Source organism: Amblyraja radiata, chromosome 8, assembly GCF_010909765.2.
Source record: "Amblyraja radiata isolate CabotCenter1 chromosome 8, sAmbRad1.1.pri, whole genome shotgun sequence".
NCBI lineage: Eukaryota > Metazoa > Chordata > Chondrichthyes > Rajiformes > Rajidae > Amblyraja > Amblyraja radiata.
Window position 1 is genome coordinate 6,847,847 of NC_045963.1, and position 21,468 is coordinate 6,869,314.

At 46.2% G+C, this 21,468-nt stretch overlaps 1 protein-coding gene across 1 annotated transcript in view; it reads right to left on the reverse strand.

The window, feature by feature from the left end:
- Positions 1-21,468, reverse strand: part of acss1 (acyl-CoA synthetase short chain family member 1) — a 73,715-nt gene that overhangs the window by 7,726 nt on the left and 44,521 nt on the right. The window contains exons 7-12 of the mRNA XM_033025111.1: positions 20,825-20,962; positions 19,503-19,595; positions 15,696-15,808; positions 12,161-12,287; positions 8,775-8,902; positions 2,855-2,918 (exon numbers count right to left, since the gene is read on the reverse strand). Coding sequence (XP_032881002.1) covers positions 2,855-2,918; positions 8,775-8,902; positions 12,161-12,287; positions 15,696-15,808; positions 19,503-19,595; positions 20,825-20,962 — 663 coding nt within the window. The remainder of the gene's footprint in view (positions 1-2,854; positions 2,919-8,774; positions 8,903-12,160; positions 12,288-15,695; positions 15,809-19,502; positions 19,596-20,824; positions 20,963-21,468) is intronic.

Below are 21,468 nucleotides of genomic sequence, written 5' to 3' on the forward strand. Positions count from 1 at the left end.
GTATGGGACGAAGGCAGGAGAATGGGGTTAGGAGGGAGAGATAGATCAGCCATGATTGAATGGCGGAGTAGACTTGATGGGCCGGATGGCATAATTCTACTCCTATTCCTCATGACCTCATGACCTAAAGGCTTGTGTTTTTTATCACCCATTCCTAGTTGCCCTTGATGTTGAACCTCCATCCTGAACTGCTACTCACTTTGTGCTTTATCCTGCATATGATACAAATGATACAAATGTTATCTTGCTACAGTACTGAGAGTGCTAAGGAAGAACAGTTTAGAACAGAAGCTACTAGTGGCCTTCTACCGCTCCACCATCGAGAGTGTGCTGGCACAGTGTGGTATGCTCAGCAGCAGACAGGAGAGCACTGCAGAGGGTGATCGAAACTGCCCTGAAAATCATCGGCTGCCCTCTGCCTTCCCTGGATGCTCTCGATGCCTCTGTAGAGCCAGGAATATAATCAAAGACCCCTCCCATCCTGGACAGTTCCTGTTCAACCTCCTGCCCTCTGGTAGGTGGTACAGGTGCGTCAAAAGCCGGACAAACAGACTCAAGAACAGTTTCTTTCCCTGGGCCATCAGAACCAGGGCCATCCAGAACCGTGAGCCATCCAGAACCAGGGGTCACAGTCTTAGAATAAATGGGAGGCCATTTATGACTCGGGTGAGAAAAAACGTTTTCACCCAGAGAGTTGTGAATTTGTGGAATTCCCTGCCACAGAGGGCAGTGGAGGCCAAGTCACTGGATGGATTTAAGAGAGAGTTAGATAGAGCTCTAGGGGCTAGTGGAATCAAGGGATATGGGGAGAAGGCAGGCACGGGTTATTGATAGGGGACGATCAGCCATGATCGCAATGAATGGCGGTGCTGGCTTGAAGGGCCGAATGGCCTCCTCCTGCACCTATTTTCTATGTTTCTATGTAGAACTCTAAATTCCTCAAATATCCACACAACATGAGAGATGCTGATATCAATTCCACTAAAATACAGACCACTCAGTTAATATTTCCTCTTTTTTAAAATTATTTTAAAGTATTTACTAAATTTAAAGTGTAATATTCTCCCAGTGCAAAATAATGCATTGAATGTATTGGATGTGTCTTTGTCTTGTTTGGACTTGTTTTGGTTGCACTGATCAGGAGTAGCTCTCCTAATTTTGTGTATTTCTAAGTACAATGACAATAAAGGCTTATTATTATTATTATTATTATTATTACTTCAGAGAATACTTATAGATCAACCAAGTGGTGTAGGACTAGACAGAAATAGACCAGATCGGGCAAAATGACAAGATTGCTTCTCTTATGAATGAACAAGGCACAGGTAAGCTCGGGTACATTCTTTAACACATAACAATCTGGAGTATTGTGTGCAGTTCTGGTCGACCCATTGCAGGAAGGATGTGGAGGCTTTGGAGAGGGTGCAGAGGAGATTTACCCGAATTCCGCTTGGATTAGAGGGTATGAGCTACAGGGAGAGGTTGGAGAGATTGTTTTCGCTGGAAAGCCAGAGGTTAAGGGGAGACCTGATAGTAGTAGAGGTGTACAAAATTATGAGGCGTAGATAGTCAGAACCATTTTCCCATAGTCTATACCAGTTCTCCAGAGATGCTGCACGACTCGCTGAGTTACTCCAGCACTTTGAGTTTTGTACTCCTGTTTTGTTTAGTTCAGTGACCTAACGTGAAAACAGGCCCTTCAGCCCATCATTGATCACCCGTTCACACTAGTTCTATGCTATCCCACTTTCTCATCCACTCACTGCACACTGGTTGTGTAAGAAGGAACTGCAGATGCTGGTTTAAACCGAAGATAGACACAAAAAGCAGGAGTAACTCAGTGGGACAGGCAACATCTCTGGAGAGAAGGAATGGATGACGTTTCGGGTCGAGACCCTTCTTCAGTCTTCAGTCATTCAGTTCATGCTGCCTGTCCCGCTGAGTTACTCCAGCTTTTTGTGTCTATCTTCTCTGCACACTGGGGGTAATTTATGAGGCCAATTAACTTGCAAACCTGCATGTCTTTGGGATGCAGGAGAAAACTATCAGGTCTCCTAATCTTTGGAAGGACATTCTTGCCATAGAGGGAGTACAGAGAAGGTTCACCAGACTGATTTCTGGGATGTCAGGACTTTCATATGAAGAAAGACTGGATAGACTCGGTTTGTATTCGCTAGAATTTAGAAGATTGAGGGGGGATCCTATAGAAACATACAAAATTCTTAAGGGGTTGGACAGGCTAGGTGCAGGAAGATTGTTCCCGATGTTGGGGAAGACCAGAACAAGGGGTCACAGTTTAAGGATAAGGGGGAAATCTTTTAGGACCGAGATGAGGAAAACATTTTTCACACAGAGAGTGGTGAATCTCTGGAATTCTCTGCCACAGAAGGTAGTTGAGGCCAGTTCATTGGCTATATTTAAGAGGGAGTTGGATGTGGCCCTTGTGGCTAAAGGGATCAGGGGGTATGGAGAGAAGGCAGGTACGGGATACTGAGTTGGATGATCAGCCATGATCATATCGAATGGCGGTGCAGGCTCGAAGGGCCGAATGGCCTACTCCTGCACCTATTTTCTATGTTTCTAAAACCAGTGCAGCAGAAGGAAACCCACGCGGTCACAAGGAGAATGTGCAAACTCCGCACACACAGTACCCAAGGTCAGGATTAAACCAAGTCTCTAATGCTCTACTGGCTGCGCCACTGTACTGCCCATATGTCTTCCTGAGACCTTCAAACAAAGTGAAATTCTTTACAAATTAAATTTGTATTTAATTTCAAAAGCTACCAGCACTTGAATCTATGCACATTAGCTGATTTAAAAAAACATAAATATAGTTGCTATTTCTCTCACTTACCTTCTCCTTTCAATTCGTGAGGGATGCCAATCACTGCAGTCTCTGGCACATCAGGGTGTTCATCCTGAAGGCCATTTAAACAGAGATATGTCATCTCATGAAAGAACCCTACCATTCACCATGAACAGCTATTCTACAGAAAGATGGTGCTACCAATTTCATTTTGCTGAATCTTTCTTGAGGTTTACTGCTCAATGCGTGGTTTTACAACTCGCTTCCTCTAAATGATTGGTATGCATGTTGAAAAGTCAAGGCTTCAGTTTAAATCAATGAAGCCCAATACTTGTCAGATATTCCAAGCTGATGACAGTAGATAGAGAAAAATGCTGGAGAAACTCAGCGGGTGCAGCAGCATCTATGGAGCGAAGGAAATAGGCGACGTTTTGGGCGAAACCCTTCTTCAGACTGAAGTATTTTCCAGCACATCCAGCATTTTCCATCTGCAGTTCCTTCTTAAACAGTAGATAGATAATTGGTTTTATGGAAGGAAGCAGAGGATGGTGATGGAGGTGTGTGTTTTGGACTTGAGGCCTGTAATGAGTGGTGCATCTCAGGGATCAATGCTGGGCCCATTGCTGTTTCTGGTTTATGTCAACGGTTTGGATGAGGGATGATTTCATAGAGCTGTATCAAATCATGAAGGAAATCAATAGGGTGAATGTACAGTCTTTTACATAGGGTAGGGTGATTAAAAATAAATGTAATATAGTTAGTGTGAGAGGGGAAAGATTTAATAGGAAGCTGAGGCACAACTTTTTCACTCCGAGAGTGGTGGGTATGTGGAACGAGCTGCCAAAGAGGGTAGTTGCGGCAGGTACTAGAACAGTATTTAAAAGACACTTGGAAGATACATGGATAGGAGAGGTTTAGAAGGATATGGGACAAACATGGGTAGGTGGGACCAGCGCAGATGGGGCATCTTGGTCAGCATGGGCAAGTTGGGTTGAAGGGCATGTTGCTGTGCTGTGCTGTGCATCTTTTTGAAAATCATTTGGAGCATACTTCAAAAACATTTGCAACCCATTTCCTGTTGAAATCGTGCCTTTTGAAAATCAGACAGAGCAGTAACAGACACTATTCACGCACATGTAGCTGCCAGTTCCCCACTGTCATGCATGCACATGTATTTGTTGCTTTCTCTCTGACAGAACGTGAATCAAAGGACAATGATCTGTGACCTTCAGATTCTGGCACCGTTTCTTCAATCAATCAATCAACCCTTTATTGTCATCTTGCAAAGCAACAGTTGTACAGTGCAAAATGAGAAGACGTTTCCCAGGGAATACCAGAGCATCGCACATAAACATTTCACACATAAATAAAAACAATAAAAACAATCCAGTCCCTGATAACAATACGAATAGTTAAAAAGTGCAGGTAAAAAACAGCAACATTAAAATACAAGGAAAAACAGCCATAAATTGTCCAGGGCAGCTGATTTAAGTGGCCAGTGCCAGAGTTGTTATAGAAACATAGAAACATAGAAAATAGGTGCAGGAGTAGGCCATTCGGCCCTTCGAGCCTGCACCGCCATTCAATATGATCATGGCTGATCATCCAACTCAGTATCCTGTATCTGCCTTCTCTCCATACCCCCTGATCCCTTTAGCCACAAGGGCCACATCTAACTCCCTCTTAAATATAGCCAATGAACTGGCCTCAACTACCTTCTGTGGCAGAGAATTCCACAGATTCACCACTCTCTGTGTGAAAAATGTTTTTCGCATCTCGGTCCTAAAAGATTTCCCCCTTATCCTTAAACTATGACCCCTTGTTCTGGACTTCCCCAACATCGGGAACAATCTTCCTGCATCCAGCCTGTCCAACCCCTTAAAAATGTTGTAAGTTTCTATAAGATCCCCCCTCAATCTTCTAAATTCTAGTGAGTACAAGCCGAGTCTATCCAGTCTTTCTTCATATGAAAGTCCTGCCATCCCAGGAATCAGTCTGGTGAACCTTCTCTGTACTCCCTCTATGGCAAGAATGTCTTTCCTCAGACAATTATTAAATTGTCAGTGCAAAAAAGCAGCAGAATCAGGTGGAGTGACTGTTTAGCAGCCTCACAGCCTGTGGCAGGAAGCTGTTTAGCAGTCTGGTTGTCCGGGCTTTAATGCTACGGTATCTCTTGCCTGATGGCAGGAGATCCAGGATTGTGTGGAGGGGGTGCAGCCTGGTTTTCCCAGCAGGTATTAGACAATTGAACCGTCCTCTCACCAGCTAGAATACAGTCCTGACAGCCCATTGGAGATCTTTGAACAGACTTTATCTTACACTGTGGATGGCTTGTTGTAATCATGTACAGACTTTTAACTGGATAGCACACAACAGAAAGCTTTTCACTGTACCTCGGTACACTTGACAATAAAGTAAACTGAACTAAACTACAAGTAAACTAATATAAAACAAGTTGCAAGCCTGGCAGCAAGTCATAAACCTCATCTGAATTAAAGGGTCACAGATAGGGGATTATTTTTAAACATTTATTTTCCCACATTCAGTTTTATTTGCTGACTTTTCTTCTCAGTTAGCACTGACTGGATATAGGATAGGGAATGTTTACAGGGGTATGGGGCTAGCCCAGTATACCAACTTGGTTGGCATGGACAAGTAGCCCTGATTCCATGCTGAGTAGCTCTATAACTCAGCGGCTCAGCTCCCAGCATCGCAGAGTCATGCACTTCAGTGACTTAAAGATTTTCTTCCCTTGCCCTTCTCCCCCTCTCATCGCAGCAGTCAGTGTGTATGAGAGTCACAAGCTCAACTAGTGCCTGCTTTCTGTAAATGGAGGAGAGAGCACTATCTACACCATCTAAATGGGAGAGAACCCTGGAATGTCAAGATTAAAACAGGCTTTTCAGATAAGAAGAATTTATCTGTAAAACATACATTCAGAAACTTTTTCCCGGGATGGAAATACCAAAAACTAGAGGGCACAGATTTAAAGTGAGGGGCAAAGACTAAAAGAGATGTGCTGGACAAATGTTTTCACGCAGAAGGTGGTGAGCACGTGCAACGTGCAGTCGGTGGTTTAGTTAGTTTAATAATAATAATAATAATAATGGATGGGATTTATATAGCGCCTTTCTAATACTCAAGGCGCTTTACATCGCATTATTCATTCACTCCTCAGTCACACTCGGTGGTGGTAAGCTACTTCTGTAGCCACAGCTGCCCTGGGGCAGACTGACGGAAGCGTGGCTGCCAATCTGCGCCTACGGCCCCTCCGACCACCACCAATCACTCACACACATTCACACACATTCACACACAGGCAAAGGTGGGTGAAGTGTCTTGCCCAAGGACACAACGACAGTATGCACTCCAAGCGGGATTCGAACCGGCTACCTTCCGGTTGCCAGCCGAACACTTAGCCCATTGTGCCATCTGTCGTCCCGATAGTTTACTGTCACGTGTACTGAGGTACAGTGAAAAGCTTTTGCTGCGTGCTAACCAGTCAGCAGAAAGACAATACATGATTACAATCGAACCATTTACAGTGTGTAGCAAAGTCCTGTCAAAGATAGTCCGAGGGTCACCAAGGAAGCAGATAGTAGTTCAGCACTGCTCTCTGGTTGTGGTAGGATGATTCACTTGCCTAATAACAGCTGGGAAGAAACTGTCCCTGAATCTGGAGGTGAGCATTTTCACACTTCTCTACCTTGTGCCTGATGGGAGAAGAGGGAGTGGCCAGGGTGCGAATCGTCCTTGATTACGCTGCTGGCCTTGCCGAGGCAGCGTGAGGTATAAATGGAGTCAATGGAAGGGAGGTTGGTTTGTGCGATGGTCTGGGCTGCGTCCACAATTCACTGCAATTTCTTGCGGTCTTGGATGGAGATATTCCCAAACCAAGCTGTGATGCATCGTGACAAAATGCTTTCTATAGTGTATCTGTAGTTGGTGAGAGTTGTAGGCGACATGGCAAACTTCCTAAGCCTTCTAATACAGTCGAAGCGTTGGTGTGCTTTTGGTTGTTGCTTCAATATAGGTGGCCCAGGAGAAGTTGGTGGTGATATTGACTCCTAAGTATTTCAACCATCTCTACTTTGGCACCATCAATGCAAACTGGGGAATGTGAACCGCTTCACTTCCTGAAGTCTATCACTATCTCCTTTGTCTTGCTGACATTGAGAGAAAGGTTGTTGTCTCCACACCAGGACACGAGGTTCTCAATCTCCTTCCTGTACTCCGTCTCATCATTATTTAATATCCGGCCCACAATGTTGGTGTCGTCTGCGAATTTGAACATGAATTAGATTTGGCCACGGCTGCACAGTGGTGGGTGTACAAGGAGTAAAGAAGGGGCTGAGAACGTAGCCTTGTGGAGCACCAGTGTTGAGGATTATCGTGGAGGATGATTTGTCCCCTATCCTCACTGATTGGGGTCTGTTGGTCAGGAAGTCGAGGATCCAGTTGGAGAGATGAGTGGTGACACCAAGTCCCGCTAGTTTGGTGATGAGCTTGGATGGTGTAATGATGTTAAAGGCAGAGCTGCAGTCTAGGAATAGGAGTTTGATGCAGGTGTCTCTCTTATCCAGGTGTTCTAGGGATGAGTGTAGGGTCAGGGCGATGGCATCGTCCGTGGGCCTGTAGTGGCGGTAGGTGAACTGCAGTGGGTCATGGCCGCTGGATAGACTGCATTTAATGCGTTCCATAATTAGCCTCTCAAAACATTTCATGATGGTGGATGTCAAGGCCACTGGACGGCAGTCGTTTAGGCATGAGGTCTCGCTGTTCTTCGGCACTGGGACGATGGTGGTCTTCTTGAAGCAAGTGTGTATCTCAGAACGGAGTCGGGAGAGATTAAAGATGTCCATGAATGCTCCCACTAGCTGGTCCATGCGGCTTCTAAGGACACGGCCAGGAACTCCGTCTGGGCCAGTTGCTTTCCGTGTGTTAACCCTCAGCAAGGCCGATCTAACATCTGCTACAGTCACCCTGGGGAGAGGCACACTGGAGTCTGAAGGGCCAGGTGTCACCTGGTCGAAGCGAACATAGAAAGCATTCAGTTCATCGGGTAGGGTCGCACTATCACCAACGATGTTGCCTGACCTCGTTTGCAGCCAGTTATCTTATTCAGACCTTGCCACATTCTCCGTGAGTCCGAGTGATTATACTGGGACTCAAGTATATCCTGGTTTTGTCCCGCGATGGCTTTGTGAAGATCATAGCGGGCCTTCTTGCACTGCTCAATTGCAAAAGGTACAGGCAGATAAGTGATGGTCTTAGCATCATGTTCTGCATAGACATCGTGGGCCAAAGGGCCTGTTCTTGTGCTGTACTAGCACCAAGCTCAAAGAGATAAATAAATAAGTACTTGAGAAAATGCTCGGCCTTGGTTAGTAAATCAAGGGACCACCTGTAAAGACAAGATAAAATAAACCTGTCTTTCTCAAAGACATTTGGTATCAGCTCGGTGCCTGATGTCATAAATAGCCCTTGTTTTCAGCACCAAAAGTTTACCATATCTACCACCCCCGGCAGCTCGTACCATGCATTCACCACCCGCTGTGTGAAATAAAACTTGCCCGCTCATCTGCTTTCAACTTTGCCACCCTCACCAGCTGGTTCCAGAATCTGTTGTTTGCAGATGGGTAAAATCACGGGGTTATTGATTATGTAAGTGCATGCTGCACACCAGACTTCACCCCTGGCCACGATTCCAGATTGGCGCTGGGACGCACAGACCTTAAGACACAGTTGCCGTAAGGAGCTCCCGGACAAACCTTGACCAGCTTTTGCAGTTGAACGATGTGTGGGACTCAGTGTGTACTTGCTGTTTCGCTACTGTTCAGTTGGAGTTTTGTGTAGTTCTATTGTTTTAATAAATATTTCTTTCTATTCATTTATATGCAGTATATTAGATTTCTATGCTTCCATGCAAGGAGGTGTGCACCCTCCTGTGTCCCCACAGTCTCCTTACCAGTGCGTTCTCTAATTCAGCTGTGCCCAGTCTATGTCCACTGATGTTGATAACATCATCCATCCGTCCAGTAATCTGGTAGTAGCCTTCCTTTGATCTGTGACCACCATCGCCAGTGAAGTAGCATCCTGAAAGATGATGGGAAGGAAGGGTATAACCACATTCCACCAGGTATGTATGCTGTGCAATTGCACAGTGGGAAGTATAGTCAGTGCAGTGGCACACATTGAGAACAAGTCGTTGGTGAGCCCACGCTTGGAGCACTGTGTACAGTTCTGGTCGCCCAGCCTCAGGAAGGATGCCATTAAGTTGAAAACAGTGCAGAAGAGATTCACCAGGTGTTTAAGAAGGAACTGCAGATGCTGGAAAATCGAAGGTACACAAAAAAGCTGGAGAAACTCAGCGGGTACAGCAGCATCTATGGAGCGAAGGAAATAGGCAACGTTTCGGGCCGAAACCCTTCTTCAGATTCACCAGGATGTTACCTGAGCTTGAGTTATAAGGAGAGGGTGGCTAAGCTGGGACTTTTTTGAATGGGTTGCATGAGGCTGAATGGCGACATGTTTGAGTTGTACAAGATCATGGGGGACATGGGCAAAGCCTGCAGATTTTTCCCCAGGGTGGATGATTCTAAACCTAAATGGCATAGGTTACATATGAGAGGGGAGATATTTAAGGGACAAAATTTGTACTCGGAGGGTACCCTATATCTTGGAATGAGCTGCTAGAGGAAGCTATAGTTGAGTTTAGTTTATTGTCAGGTGTAACGAGGTACAGTGAAAAGCTTTTGTTGTGTGCTAACCAGTCAGCGGAAAGACAATACGTGATTACAATCGATCCATTTACAGTGTATAGATACTTGATAAGGGAGTAACGTTTAGTGCCAGGTAAAGCCAGCAAAGTCCGATCAAGGTGGATAGAAGTGGATACAATCACAGCTTTTAAAAGATATTTGGATAGGAAGAGTTTAGAGGGATATTGGTCAAATGCAAGCAATCGGAACTAGCCCAATGTACAAACTTGGTCGGCAAGGACAAGATCAGGGGTGCAGTGCTGCTGGAGCTCACCAGAGCACCGATCCGGCACCTCTGTAAAAAAAAACCAAGATAAACAGCGGGGAATTTTAACTAGTGGGTGTGTAGTCGGGGTAAGCTGATTAAAAGAGGGGGAAGTGGAAGATCCATCACTACTGAGGGTCCCTGTAGGAGGGGGGGGAGCAGCAGGAACCAGCAGAGCCAGACCACGTGCCGTCTGCATGGTGGAGGTTGTGGGCCTGGTGCTGAGCCTGGATCTCTGGTGAGGTGACGGCTCTGGCCCGCTGGTGGTGCCGCAGTCCAGCGGTGGAGCACCGGGCCTGCAGGTGGGCGGTCAAGTCGAGGAGTGTCCGTGGAGGGAGTGTCTGGAGCGGGTGTGTGTGTGTGTGTGTGTGTGTGTGTGTGTGTGTGTGTGTGTGTGTGTGTGTGTGTGTGTGTGTGTGTGTGTGTGTGTGAGTGTGGGTGTGGGTGAGTGTGTGAGTGAGAGTGTATGTGGGTGGGTGAGTGAGTGTGTGTGTGGGTGAGTGTGTGGGTGAGTGTGTGGGTGAGTGTGTGTGTGAGTGTGTGAGTGTGTGGGTGTGTGGATGTGTGTGGGTGTGTGTGTGGGTGAATGAGTGTGTGTGTGTGTGAGTGTGTGGGTGAGTGAGTGATTGGGTGTGTGGGTGAGTGTGTGTGAGGGGGTGAGTGAGTGTGTGTGTGAGGGGGTGAGTGTGTGTGTGAGGGGGTGAGTGTGAGTGTGTGCGTGTGTGTGAGTGTGTGTGTGTGAGTGTGTGTGTGAGTGAGTGTGAGTGAGTTTGTGTGTCTGATTGTGTGTGTGAGTGAGTGTGTGAGTGAGTGAGTGAGTGTGTGAGTGAGTGAGTGTGTGTGTGAGTGAGTGTGTGTGTGAGTGTGTGTGTGAGTGAGTTTGTGTGTCTGATTGTGTGTGTGTGTGTGTGTGTGTGAGTGAGTGAGTGTGTGTGTTTGTGTGTCTGATTGTGTGTGTGTGTGTGTGTGTGTGTGTGAGTGTGTGTGAGTGTGAGTGAGTGAGTGTGTGTGTGAGTGTGTGTGTGAGTGAGTTTGTGTGTCTGATTGTGTGTGTGAGTGAGTGTGTGAGTGTGAGTGTGTGAGTGAGTGTGTGTGTGAGTGAGAGAGTGTGTGTGTGAGTGAGTTTGTGTGTCTGATTGTGTGGCTGTGTGTGTGAGTGAGTGTGTGTGTGTGTTTGTGTGTCGGATTGTGTGTGTGAGTGAGTGTGTGAGTGTGAGTGTGTGAGTGTGTGAGTGTGTGAGTGTGTGTGTGAGTGTGTGAGTGTGTGTGTGTGTGTGTGTGTGTGTGTGAGTGTGTGTGTGTGTGTGTTGTGTGTGTGTGTTTGTGTGTCTGATTGTGTGTGTGAGTGAGTGAGTGTGGGTGTGTGTGTGTGTGTGTGTGTGTGTGAGGTGTGTGTGTGTGTGTGTGGGTGATTGTGTGTGTGTGAGTGTGGTGTGTGGTGAGTGTGAGTGGTGTTGGTGTGAGTTGAGTGTTGTGTGGGTGTGTAGTTAGTGTGTGTGGTGGGTGTGTGTGTGTGTGGTGATGGTGTAGTTGTGTAGTGGGTGTGTGTGTGTGTGGTGTAGTGGAGTGTGTGTGTGGGGTGAGGTGGGGGTGTGTGTGTGTGGTGGTGTGTGGTGTGAGTGTGGGTGAGTGAGTGTGTGTGTGTGTGGTGTGTGTGTGGAGTGTGTGTGTGTGTGTGTGGTGTGGTGTGTGAGTGTGTGTGTGTGTGTGTGTGTGTGAGTGTGAGTGAGTGTGTGTGGTGTGTGAGTGGTGTGTGAGTGTGGTGGTGTTGGTGTGTGTGTGGGGGTGAGTGTGTGTGTGTGTGTGTGTGTGTGTGAGTGTGAGTGAGTGAGTGAGTGAGTGTGTGTGTCTGTGTGTGTGTGTGAGGGCCCAGAGCTGTGGGAGAGTCAGGGCAAGTTGGTGCCGGGCCTCCACCTCTGTAAAAATACATGATGGCCGTCTTTTTCTTAACTTGTTTGATATTTATATTTCATGATAATTAGTGAGTGCAACCGTGCAATATTTTGTCATATTATTAAATTAAATATTATATGTTTCATTGTACTAGCTATACACTGGGATGTAGTGATAGGCTATAATCTTGTTTGACCCTCGTGGGAGACGAGTTTCCCCCCGGCCCGCCCCAAGCAAAACCTGAAATGACACCCGTTTGACAGCCCCGGCATCTAAACATCTAGCACTGCAACACTGGACAAGATGGGCCGAAGGTTCAATTTCTGTGCTAAACAGCTCTAAGATTCCAAGACTAATTGATCAAAGATGAATTTATTTTTATGTTCTACATCTGTTAGAAGGGTAAATATTTATCTGAAAATATTTGTCTCTTACCTGGATATTTCTTGAAATATGTAGTCACGAATCTCTCATGATCCCCATAGATAGTTCTGGCCATGCCCGGCCAAGGCTTTGTAATACACAGGGCACCAGTAACACCATTGCCCTCCAGTAGATCACCCTGCAAAAGTTCATGTCATAGGAATAGTTAGGCCATTCAGCCCATCAAGTCTAATTGGCCAGAATTGGCCATTCATTCAAAGCCAATTTATCTTTAATAATAATAATAATAAATTTTATTTATGGGCGCCTTTCAAGAGTCTCAAGGACACCTTACAAAAATTTAGCAGGTAGAGGAAAAACATGCAAGGGGAATGAAATAAATAGTAGAGACTTATTTCCCTCTCAATCCCTTTCTACTGCCTTCTTCCCATAACCTTTGCAACCCTTATGCCCCTGTCCCACTTAGGAAACCTGAACGGAAACCTCTGGAGACTTTGCGCCCCACCCAAGGTTTCCATGCGGTTCCCGGAGGTTGCAGGTGGTTGCCGGAGGTTGCAGGTAGTGGAAGCAGGTAGGGAGACTGACAAAAACCTCCGGGATCCTCCGGGAACCGCACGGAAACCTTGGGTGGGGCGCAAAGTCTCCAGAGGTTTCCGTTCAGGTTTCCTAAGTGGGACAGGGGCATTACTAATCAAGAATCTCAAAATCCCTGCTTTAAAAATACCCAAAGACTTGGCCTCTACAACCACCTGTGACAATGAATTCATTACCCTCTTTCTATAGAATGTCTTCCTCATCTCCTTTTTAAAGGTACGTCCTTTTATTTTGAGGCTGTACCCTCTGGTACTAGACTCTCCCACTCGTGGTAACATCCTCTCCACATCTACTCAATCCAGGCTGTTCATTATACTGTATGTTTCAATGAGGTGCCCCCTCATCCTTCTAAACTCCAGCGACTACAGGCCCAGAGCCGTCAAATGCTCATCAATAGAATCAATACGTCATTATTCAAGGAAGATAAGGCACAGCTATCAAAAAGAACACACAGACAGGAGGCCATTTTTTTTTTTAGACAATGTATTGTGGCCTTTAACATTTTGATGGGGTTGCACACATACACGTGCCATGAGATTCATCAATTCATTGCAAATGATTATGCTTAACAAAAACGTTCTACCTTGCCAGTCTTCTCTTTCTGCTCCAAATTTCTCATTTCGTGGTCGCGTTGAGGCGCGACGGTCCCGCGAAGGTCGCGCATGATTTCATGCGCCCGCACAGCCATCTGGAGCGCGTGATGTCATTTGAAGATGGACACAAAGCTGGAGTAACTCAGCGGGACTGGCAGCATCTCTGGAGAGGAGGAATGGGTGTCGTTTCGGGTCGAGACCCTTCTTCAGACTGAAAGAAGGGTCTTGACCCGAAACTTCATCCATTGCTTCTCTCCAGAGATGCTGCCGGTCCCGCTGAGTTACTCCAGCATTTTGCGTCTATCTTCAATTTTCTTGGCCCCATTCTGGGAGTAGAAGTGGGGGCGGATCCGGTTCAGCAACGGCCGTGAGCCCCTAGGCCGAGCTCGGCGATCGTTTGCCTGCTTCTGCTGCTGTTGGAGGTGAGACGTTGCGTCGCGCCAGGGTCTTTGCCTCGCACCTGTCCCACTTTGGCCGTCAGTTACGCGACAGGCCGTTGGCGCGCGAAGATTATGTTTGCTACAAAAATTTCGGAGCCCCGCGCGATGTCGCACACAACTACATACCCCACCGCGCTTCTCAATGGGACCGGCCCCGCGCGGCCATACGATGCCCGTGCAACTCAACGCAACCACGAGGTAGCGTAATTTGCGTGCCAAAGACACGTAAGTGGGACAGGCCCTTTAGATTTAGCGCTTTGGGCTAACGGAATCAAGTGATATGGGGAACAAGCTGGAACGGGGTACTGATTTTGGTTGATCAGCCATGATAATATTGAATGGCGATGCTGTCTCAAAGGGCTGAATGACCTACTCCTGCACCTATTTTCTATGTTTCTAAGGAACTGCAGATGCTGGAATCTTGAGCTAAAGAAGGCTTCTGGTTGACATGTCATCTGATAGACATTTGGCAATACAGCACTTGCAGTTACATAGAAACACAGAAAATAGGTGCAGGAGTAGGCCATTCGGCCCTTCGAGCCTGCACCGCCATTCAATATGATCATGGCTGATCATCCAACTCAGTATCCCGTACCTGCCTTCTCTTCATACCCCCTGATCCCTTTAGCCACAAGGACCACATCTAACTCCCTCTTAAATATAGCCAATGAACTGGCCTCAACTACCTTCTGTGGCAGAGAATTCCAGAGATTCACCACTCTCTGTGTGAAAAATGTTTTTCTCATCTCGGTCCTAAAAGATTTCCCCCTTATCCTTAAACTGTGACCCCTTGTTCTGGACTTCCCCAACATCTGGAACAATCTTCCTGCATCTAGCCTGTCCAACCCCTTAAGAATTTTGTAAGTTTCTATAAGATCCCCCCTCAATCTTCTAAATTCTAGCGAGTACAAGCCGAGTCTATCCAGTCTTTCTTCATATGAAAGTCCTGACATCCCAGGAATCAGTCTGGTGAACCTTCTCTGTACTCCCTCTATGGCAAGAATGTTCTCATGTTATGAGCCTTGAACCCATAACCTTCTGACACAGAGGGGATAGTGTTACCAATTGAATACAGCTGACACTTCAGACAGTGAGGATAACCAGTGCTGAGTTAGTAACCTTATGTGGTGATGCAACAGTCCCTTAGGCTTGACCAGGGGTTGTTACTTCTGATTGTCACCATAATCTTTGCCAAAACTACACATATTTAACCAGGGATGGTGACAGAACTGGGTGTGACTGTTCCTGCTGTCTGATGCCAAGTTGCTGACCAAAAAATATCTACTGTCATTGAGTCTGGTGATATGCATATTCCACCAGTATCTATATCTGTTCAGTTCACTGTGGGTGGTTTGATTATAATCATGTATAGTCTTTTCGCTGACTGGATAGCAGGCAACACAAAGCTTTCCACTGTACCTCGGTATACGCAAAGACAATAAACTAAACTAAACTGAACTTTGTAAGTGGAAGTATGCTGAAACTCTTATTACTGCAGATCACAGAAGCACTGTAGAATGTGAAGAGAGATTGAAATCGCCTTCAAACCCTGTCAGATTTTTGGCCAGGATTTGACTGTGAAATCTAATTCAATGTGGATCATTTCAACCAGTTCAGAATTTTTTCCCCCAAACCTTCTGAGCACCAGCAGAAGACCAAATACTCTTGTCTTTCCGATGGTAGGTTGTTTCTTTGGGAGCGAGTCTGGCCCCTATCCAATTATCCTGCTAAACCACAGAAAGGTTGTCCCTGTAGTCACCACTACTAATATGTTGTTCTTGACTGATGGCCAATGGATATTTTTGTACATCACTGGATAGGTCTTGGCATGATCAACCTCCTCGCCCACTGATGATTCGGACAGAAGTCACAGACACTTATGTTAAGAGGAAACCTGGGGTTGAATTCCTTTGTTACGCTGGAATTATTTATGTTATTGAACATGAATCAACATCTTACCTTCTCATCCATCAAGGCAAGCTCAATGCCAAAGAATGGTCTCATGGCCATTGTAGGCACAATCTTTGCTCCCTTCTCTGAAGGTCGTGGTGATATGCATATTCCACCTGTTTCTGTTAGTGAATGGAAATATGTTAAAATTCTATTACTGCAAATCACAAAAGTACTGTAGAATATGATGAGAATTTGATATTGCCTCCACGGCTGTTGGGTCTCACTATGAAATCTAATTCAGTGCAAATTATTTCAACCAGTCAATAAAGACATTACATTTTTCCAAACTTTCTGTGCACCAGTAGAAGAGCAAATACTTTTTCTTTCTGACAGTAGTTCTCTGGCACTTACTTCTCCACGCAGGTAAATGTCAAAAGAATCAAAGGAGGAAACTAGTGAGCATGGGAGAGGATATGTTGCAAGGCCTCAAGTGAATAAGATGATGGGGAACGCGGTGTTTTGATCATAGTTGTACAGCATAAAAACAGGCCCTTCGACCCAACTCATCCATGCCGACCAAGATGTCAAGCTGGGCTACTCCCAACTTGCCTGTCTTCAGCCCATATCCCTCCAAACCTTTGCTATTCATCCAAGTGTCCAAACTTATTTTAAGCACCTGCTTCCACAGCTTCCTTTGGTAGTTCATTCCATTTACAGTTACCTAACACCTAATGTGAAATGTTGCCACTCAGGGCCCACTTGAAAGCTTTTTGCTCTCACCTTAAATCTACAACTGCTGGGGTTTGACTCCCCTATCCTGGAAAAAAGATTGTAATCGTCCACCTTATCTACACCTCACATGACTCTATTCTTCTGCAGTTGTATAGGGCTCTGGTGAGACCACATCTGGAGTATTGTGTACAGTTTTGGTCTCCTAATTTGAGGAAGGACATCCTTGTGATTGAGGCAGTGCAGCGTAGGTTCACGAGATTGCTCCCTGGGATGGCGGGACTGTCATATGAGGAAAGATTGAAAAGACTAGGCTTGTATTCAGTGGAGTTTAGAATGATGAGGGGGGATCTTATAGAAACATATAAAATTATAAAAGGACTGGACAAGCTAGATGCAGGAATTTTTTTTCCAATGTTGGGCGAGTCCAGAACCAGGGGCCACAGTCTTAGAATAACGGGGAGGTAATTTAAGACTGAGGTGAGAAAAAACGTTTTCACCCAGAGAGTTGTGAATTTGTGGAATTCCCTGCCACAGAGGGCAGTGGAGGCCAAGTCACTGGATGGATTTAAGAGAGAGTTAGAGCTCTAGGGGCTAGTGGAGTCAAGGGATATGGGGAGAAGGTAGGCACGGGTTATCGATAGGGGACGATCAGCCATGATCACAATGAATGGCGGTGCTGTCTTGAAGGGCTGAATGGCCTCCTCCTGCACCTATTTTCTATGTTTCTATAGATTACCCTTCAATTTCCTATGCTCCATAGAAAGAAGTCGTATTCTATCCGGCCTCTCCATGTACCCCAAGCCCTCCAGTGCCGAACATCATCATTAATCCTTTCTGCACTCTTTCCAGCTTAAAGACATCCATCCCATAGTTGGGCGACCAGAATTGCACACAATATGCAAGTTTAGAGACTTGACAACCCAACTCCTTTTCTCAAAGCCCTGATTGATGAAGGCGAGTGTGCCAAGAGTCTTCTTCACCACCGTGAATACTAGTTCAGGGAACTTTGTACCTGTATCATGAGGTCTTACTATTCTACAACACTCTCTAGGGCCCTGCCTTTTACTGTGTACGTCCTGCCCTGCTTTAACTGAACAAAATGCAGCATATTGCGTTTGTCTGAGTTAAATTCCATCAACACCTTGCATGCTGTTCCAGAAGAGCAGGGTAGAGTTGCTGCCTTACAGTGCTTGCAGCACCGGAGAACCGGGTTCGATCCCAACTACAGGTGCTGTCTGTACGGAGTTTGTACCTTCTCCCCGTGACCGCGTGGGTTTTCTCTGAGATCTTCAGTTTCCTCCCACACTCCAAAGACTTATAGGTATGTAGGTTAATTGGCTTGGTGTGTGTGTGTGTAAATTGTCCCTAGCGTGTGTAGGATAGTGTTAATGTGCGGGGATCGCTGGTCGGTGCGTACTCGGTGGGCTGAAGGGCCTGTTTCCACGCTGTATCTCTAAACTAAACTAAAGAGGATCTATTTCCAACTGTTTCACTCTCCAGAGATGCTGCCTATCCCACTGAGTTACTTCAGGATTTAGTGTCTATCCCTGGTTTAAACCAGCATCTGCAACTCCTTCCTACACATGTTTCATTCCGTTACTCATGTCTGATTGCATTCCTGTCTACTACAATTTGAGTGGATGGCACACAAGACAAGCTTTTCACTGTATCACTTGTCAATAATAAATTAAAGTAATCTAATTAAGTGTATTTTAAATTGGCCTCTTTGTTGCCTTGTCTTTGGCAACAATCATAAATAACTCATCACTAAAATTCCCTGACAAAATACTGAGTATTGTTTCATCAATGTGACAAAATAGCTGCAAACAATGAAATATCATTTCTAGACAAAGTCAACGTGATGGAGTGATTCTACAAATAGTCAACCCTGTTGTCCTACTTGCTGCGGTTTTAGTGCAATTACCCCATGAAGGTTGCGAGATGTTCCTGGGATTATTTTCATACTTTTTGTCAACTCCACCCTGTCCATTCTCAGAAAATTGACATTATTTGCTGTAAAATCCCGTTCCCTATAAGCCTGGATCAGAATGGCATCTCTCATATTCAACTCTTATTCAAGGCGGCACGGCGGCGCAGGGGTAGAGCTACTGCCTTAAGGGCCTGTCCCACTTGTGCGACCTTGGCTCGCAAATTACGCGACCTCGTGGTCGCTTGAGGCGTACGGGCATCGTATGGCCGCGGGGGGCCGGTCCCACTTAAAAGCGCGGAGTTGTGCGGGGCTGGTCCCGACATCGCGCAATAGCCGAAATCTTTGTGCGCCAACGGCCTGTCGGCCCGCATACACACGCAGGCGCAATGCGGTCATACGCGTCTTGACGGCGTATACAGCGTCTTGACGGCGTACGCCTAGCGCATGGCGTTGCGTGATGAGGTCACCGCCCGGCGTGGCATTGCGTGATGATGTCACTGCCCGACGCCGTGCGATGCCCAAATTCAGTTGGCCCGCCTCCTGCCCAGCTAATTTGTAAGCATGATGTAAATGACGTCACGAGCGAACTTTAGCGCAAACTTTGCGCGAACTTAGCATGACCTCCGCTTCCGGTTGGTCACGCCAAATGCACGCAATCGCATGCAAGTGGGACAGGCCCTTTACAATGGGTTTGAACCCGACTACGGGTGCTTGCCTGTATGGAGTTTGTACGTTCTCCCCGTGACCTGCGTGGGTTTTTTCCAAAATCTTCAGTTTCCTTCCACACTACAAAGGCGTACCGGTTTATAGGTTAATTAGCTAGGTATGAATGTAAAAATAGTTTCTAGTGTGTGTAGGGTAGTGTTAATGTGCGGGGATCGCTGGTCGGCACGCATTCGGTGGGCCTGTTTCCACGCTGTATCTCTAAACTAAACTCATTGGATGACAATGAATTATCAATAGGGACTCTGCATTGTAACAGGATGAAGGCAACTCATCTGACCAAGACAAAAAGGAACATTAGGACGGTTTAAGGCTTTAAGGAGGAGGGGTGGAGGAAGGGATGTCTAGAATTTGGACCATCCACAGATAGTGGGTGGCAGATGTGTTGGTTGCTGGCAAACTGAACATCGAAGGAATGTTTGCATCCAATGTCAGCACTGGATCTTCTAAGTGACCAACCTTCTTGGTTTGCTGAGTGAGGTCCTCACCTGTCTGCCACCAGGTATCTACGATGGCACATCGGCCTTCCCCCACAACATCATGATACCACTTCCAGGCCTCGTAATTAATAGGTTCCCCGACTGCAAGAAGAAATATCATTAGGGAACTATACAGCACATGTAAACAGCTGAGATGCTTTGAGAATCAGGTGAAACTTCCTTCCCACACAACCTGATTGATGCAGTGGGTGGTCAACTTTTATCTTTTATCCCACTGGGCACACCCTGTTGACATGGCACTTCCTCACATGCCCCTAATGTTGCTCACGCCCATCCAAGCTCCAACTCACCAATATTCCTCACCACCCTCTCTGAAGCCCCTTGAATCTAACCAACTAATTAACCCCGACAAAACCCTTCCCAATGCCCTCCCAGAAACCTCAACCTCCCAATGCTCTTTCAAGCTCCACACAGCCACACCTCCCCCATTGCTTCCAATGCTTTCATTCACTCTATATCCCTCAGGACCCAATCTTCACAATGCCACCCCTCCCAATCCTCCAAAATCCTAAAATATCAAATCCTTGCAAACCCATCCAATACCTTTTAGGCCTCTCCCATTCTCCTAATATTCTCAAGGCCCATGCAATTCTATTAATCATCCAAGATCCATCCAATCCTGTGACCCACCAAACTCTCCATTGGGGGGGGGGGTCCTTATCTCTACTAATCCTCTCCCTCGACCTCCTCCTCAACCCCAACTCCAGGCCTTGAATAACCCAGGTTCAACAACCTCTTCCATCAAACAAACTAATAAGCCTCAGTTATACCTCCTCACCACCATCACGCTAAACCCAATTCTCAGCCACCCTCCCCAATACTTGGCCCCAATCTTTTAAATCCAATCATTCTAAACTACCTTGCACCCAGAAATTCAAGAGGTCAGCACTGAACCCCAGTTCCTGACTAAAGTCAGACGTGCTTTTTCCCCACCCAAAGGTTCTAATTAGCCCAGTCTCATCCCCCCTCTCACCTTCATCTCAACCACAAGCCTCAATCAGGTCCGCAACTTACTAATCCTGCATATTCTCCAAGGTCAAGCTCAACAATCAATGATACATTGAATACAACATACGCAGCAGAGGTTTCTGGCTTACTGAAACATGGAGGGGATGAAATCGGCCCTCGTTATCACCAGCTTCACCTCAGATTGGAAAATCCCATGGGAATTCTATGCCTGGTTTTCTCCCATGAACTAAAAGCTGCCAAGCCCACCGCTTATCTCGGTTCCCATTACTGAATTGGAGGGCGATCGATCCATTGACCTGTTGCCAGTGTGTAGGGTTAAGCTGTAAATCACGGGCATGTACCTGTGCCGAGTGTCTTCAAGGATGAGCGATCATACTTGGACACCCACGTGTCTCCATGCTGCAGCAGCTGCCGAATAGCCGTCGGGGCCCCATAAAACTGATTGATTTTCAGCCGCTCCACCATCTCCCAGTATCTACCTGGGTGAACAAAGCACAGGGGGGGAAATTACATCCTACACATCACTAGATATCTACCTTAACTGATCCAATTGCCACAAAGCATTGCTTGGTATCAGAACACTGGAACATCAGCTGTTGCAAATCAACTATGCGCAATCCCATTTATTAAAGGCCATTTATTTATTGACAATGCCAGTGACAAGAGTGAAGAAGATGGGGAACCATTGCAAATCAAGTGGTGATTACACTGTTGCATGCATTTGAAATTGACTGCATGCTCATATTTAATAGCACCATCCTCCATTTGCTGCAGTTTTCTGTGTTGATTGGTGCAACCTTGCAGTCATTAAGTCACACAGCTGTACACCATGGCAAAAGCCCCCTTCATCTTCCTTGCCCTGCCAACCAGGTTAGCATACTGATCTAGTCCCATTTGCCTGCATTTGGCCCATTGCCCTCTAAACGCTACCTATCTAAATATCTGTCCAAATGTCTTTTCAAAGTCGTAATTGTATACACTTTTA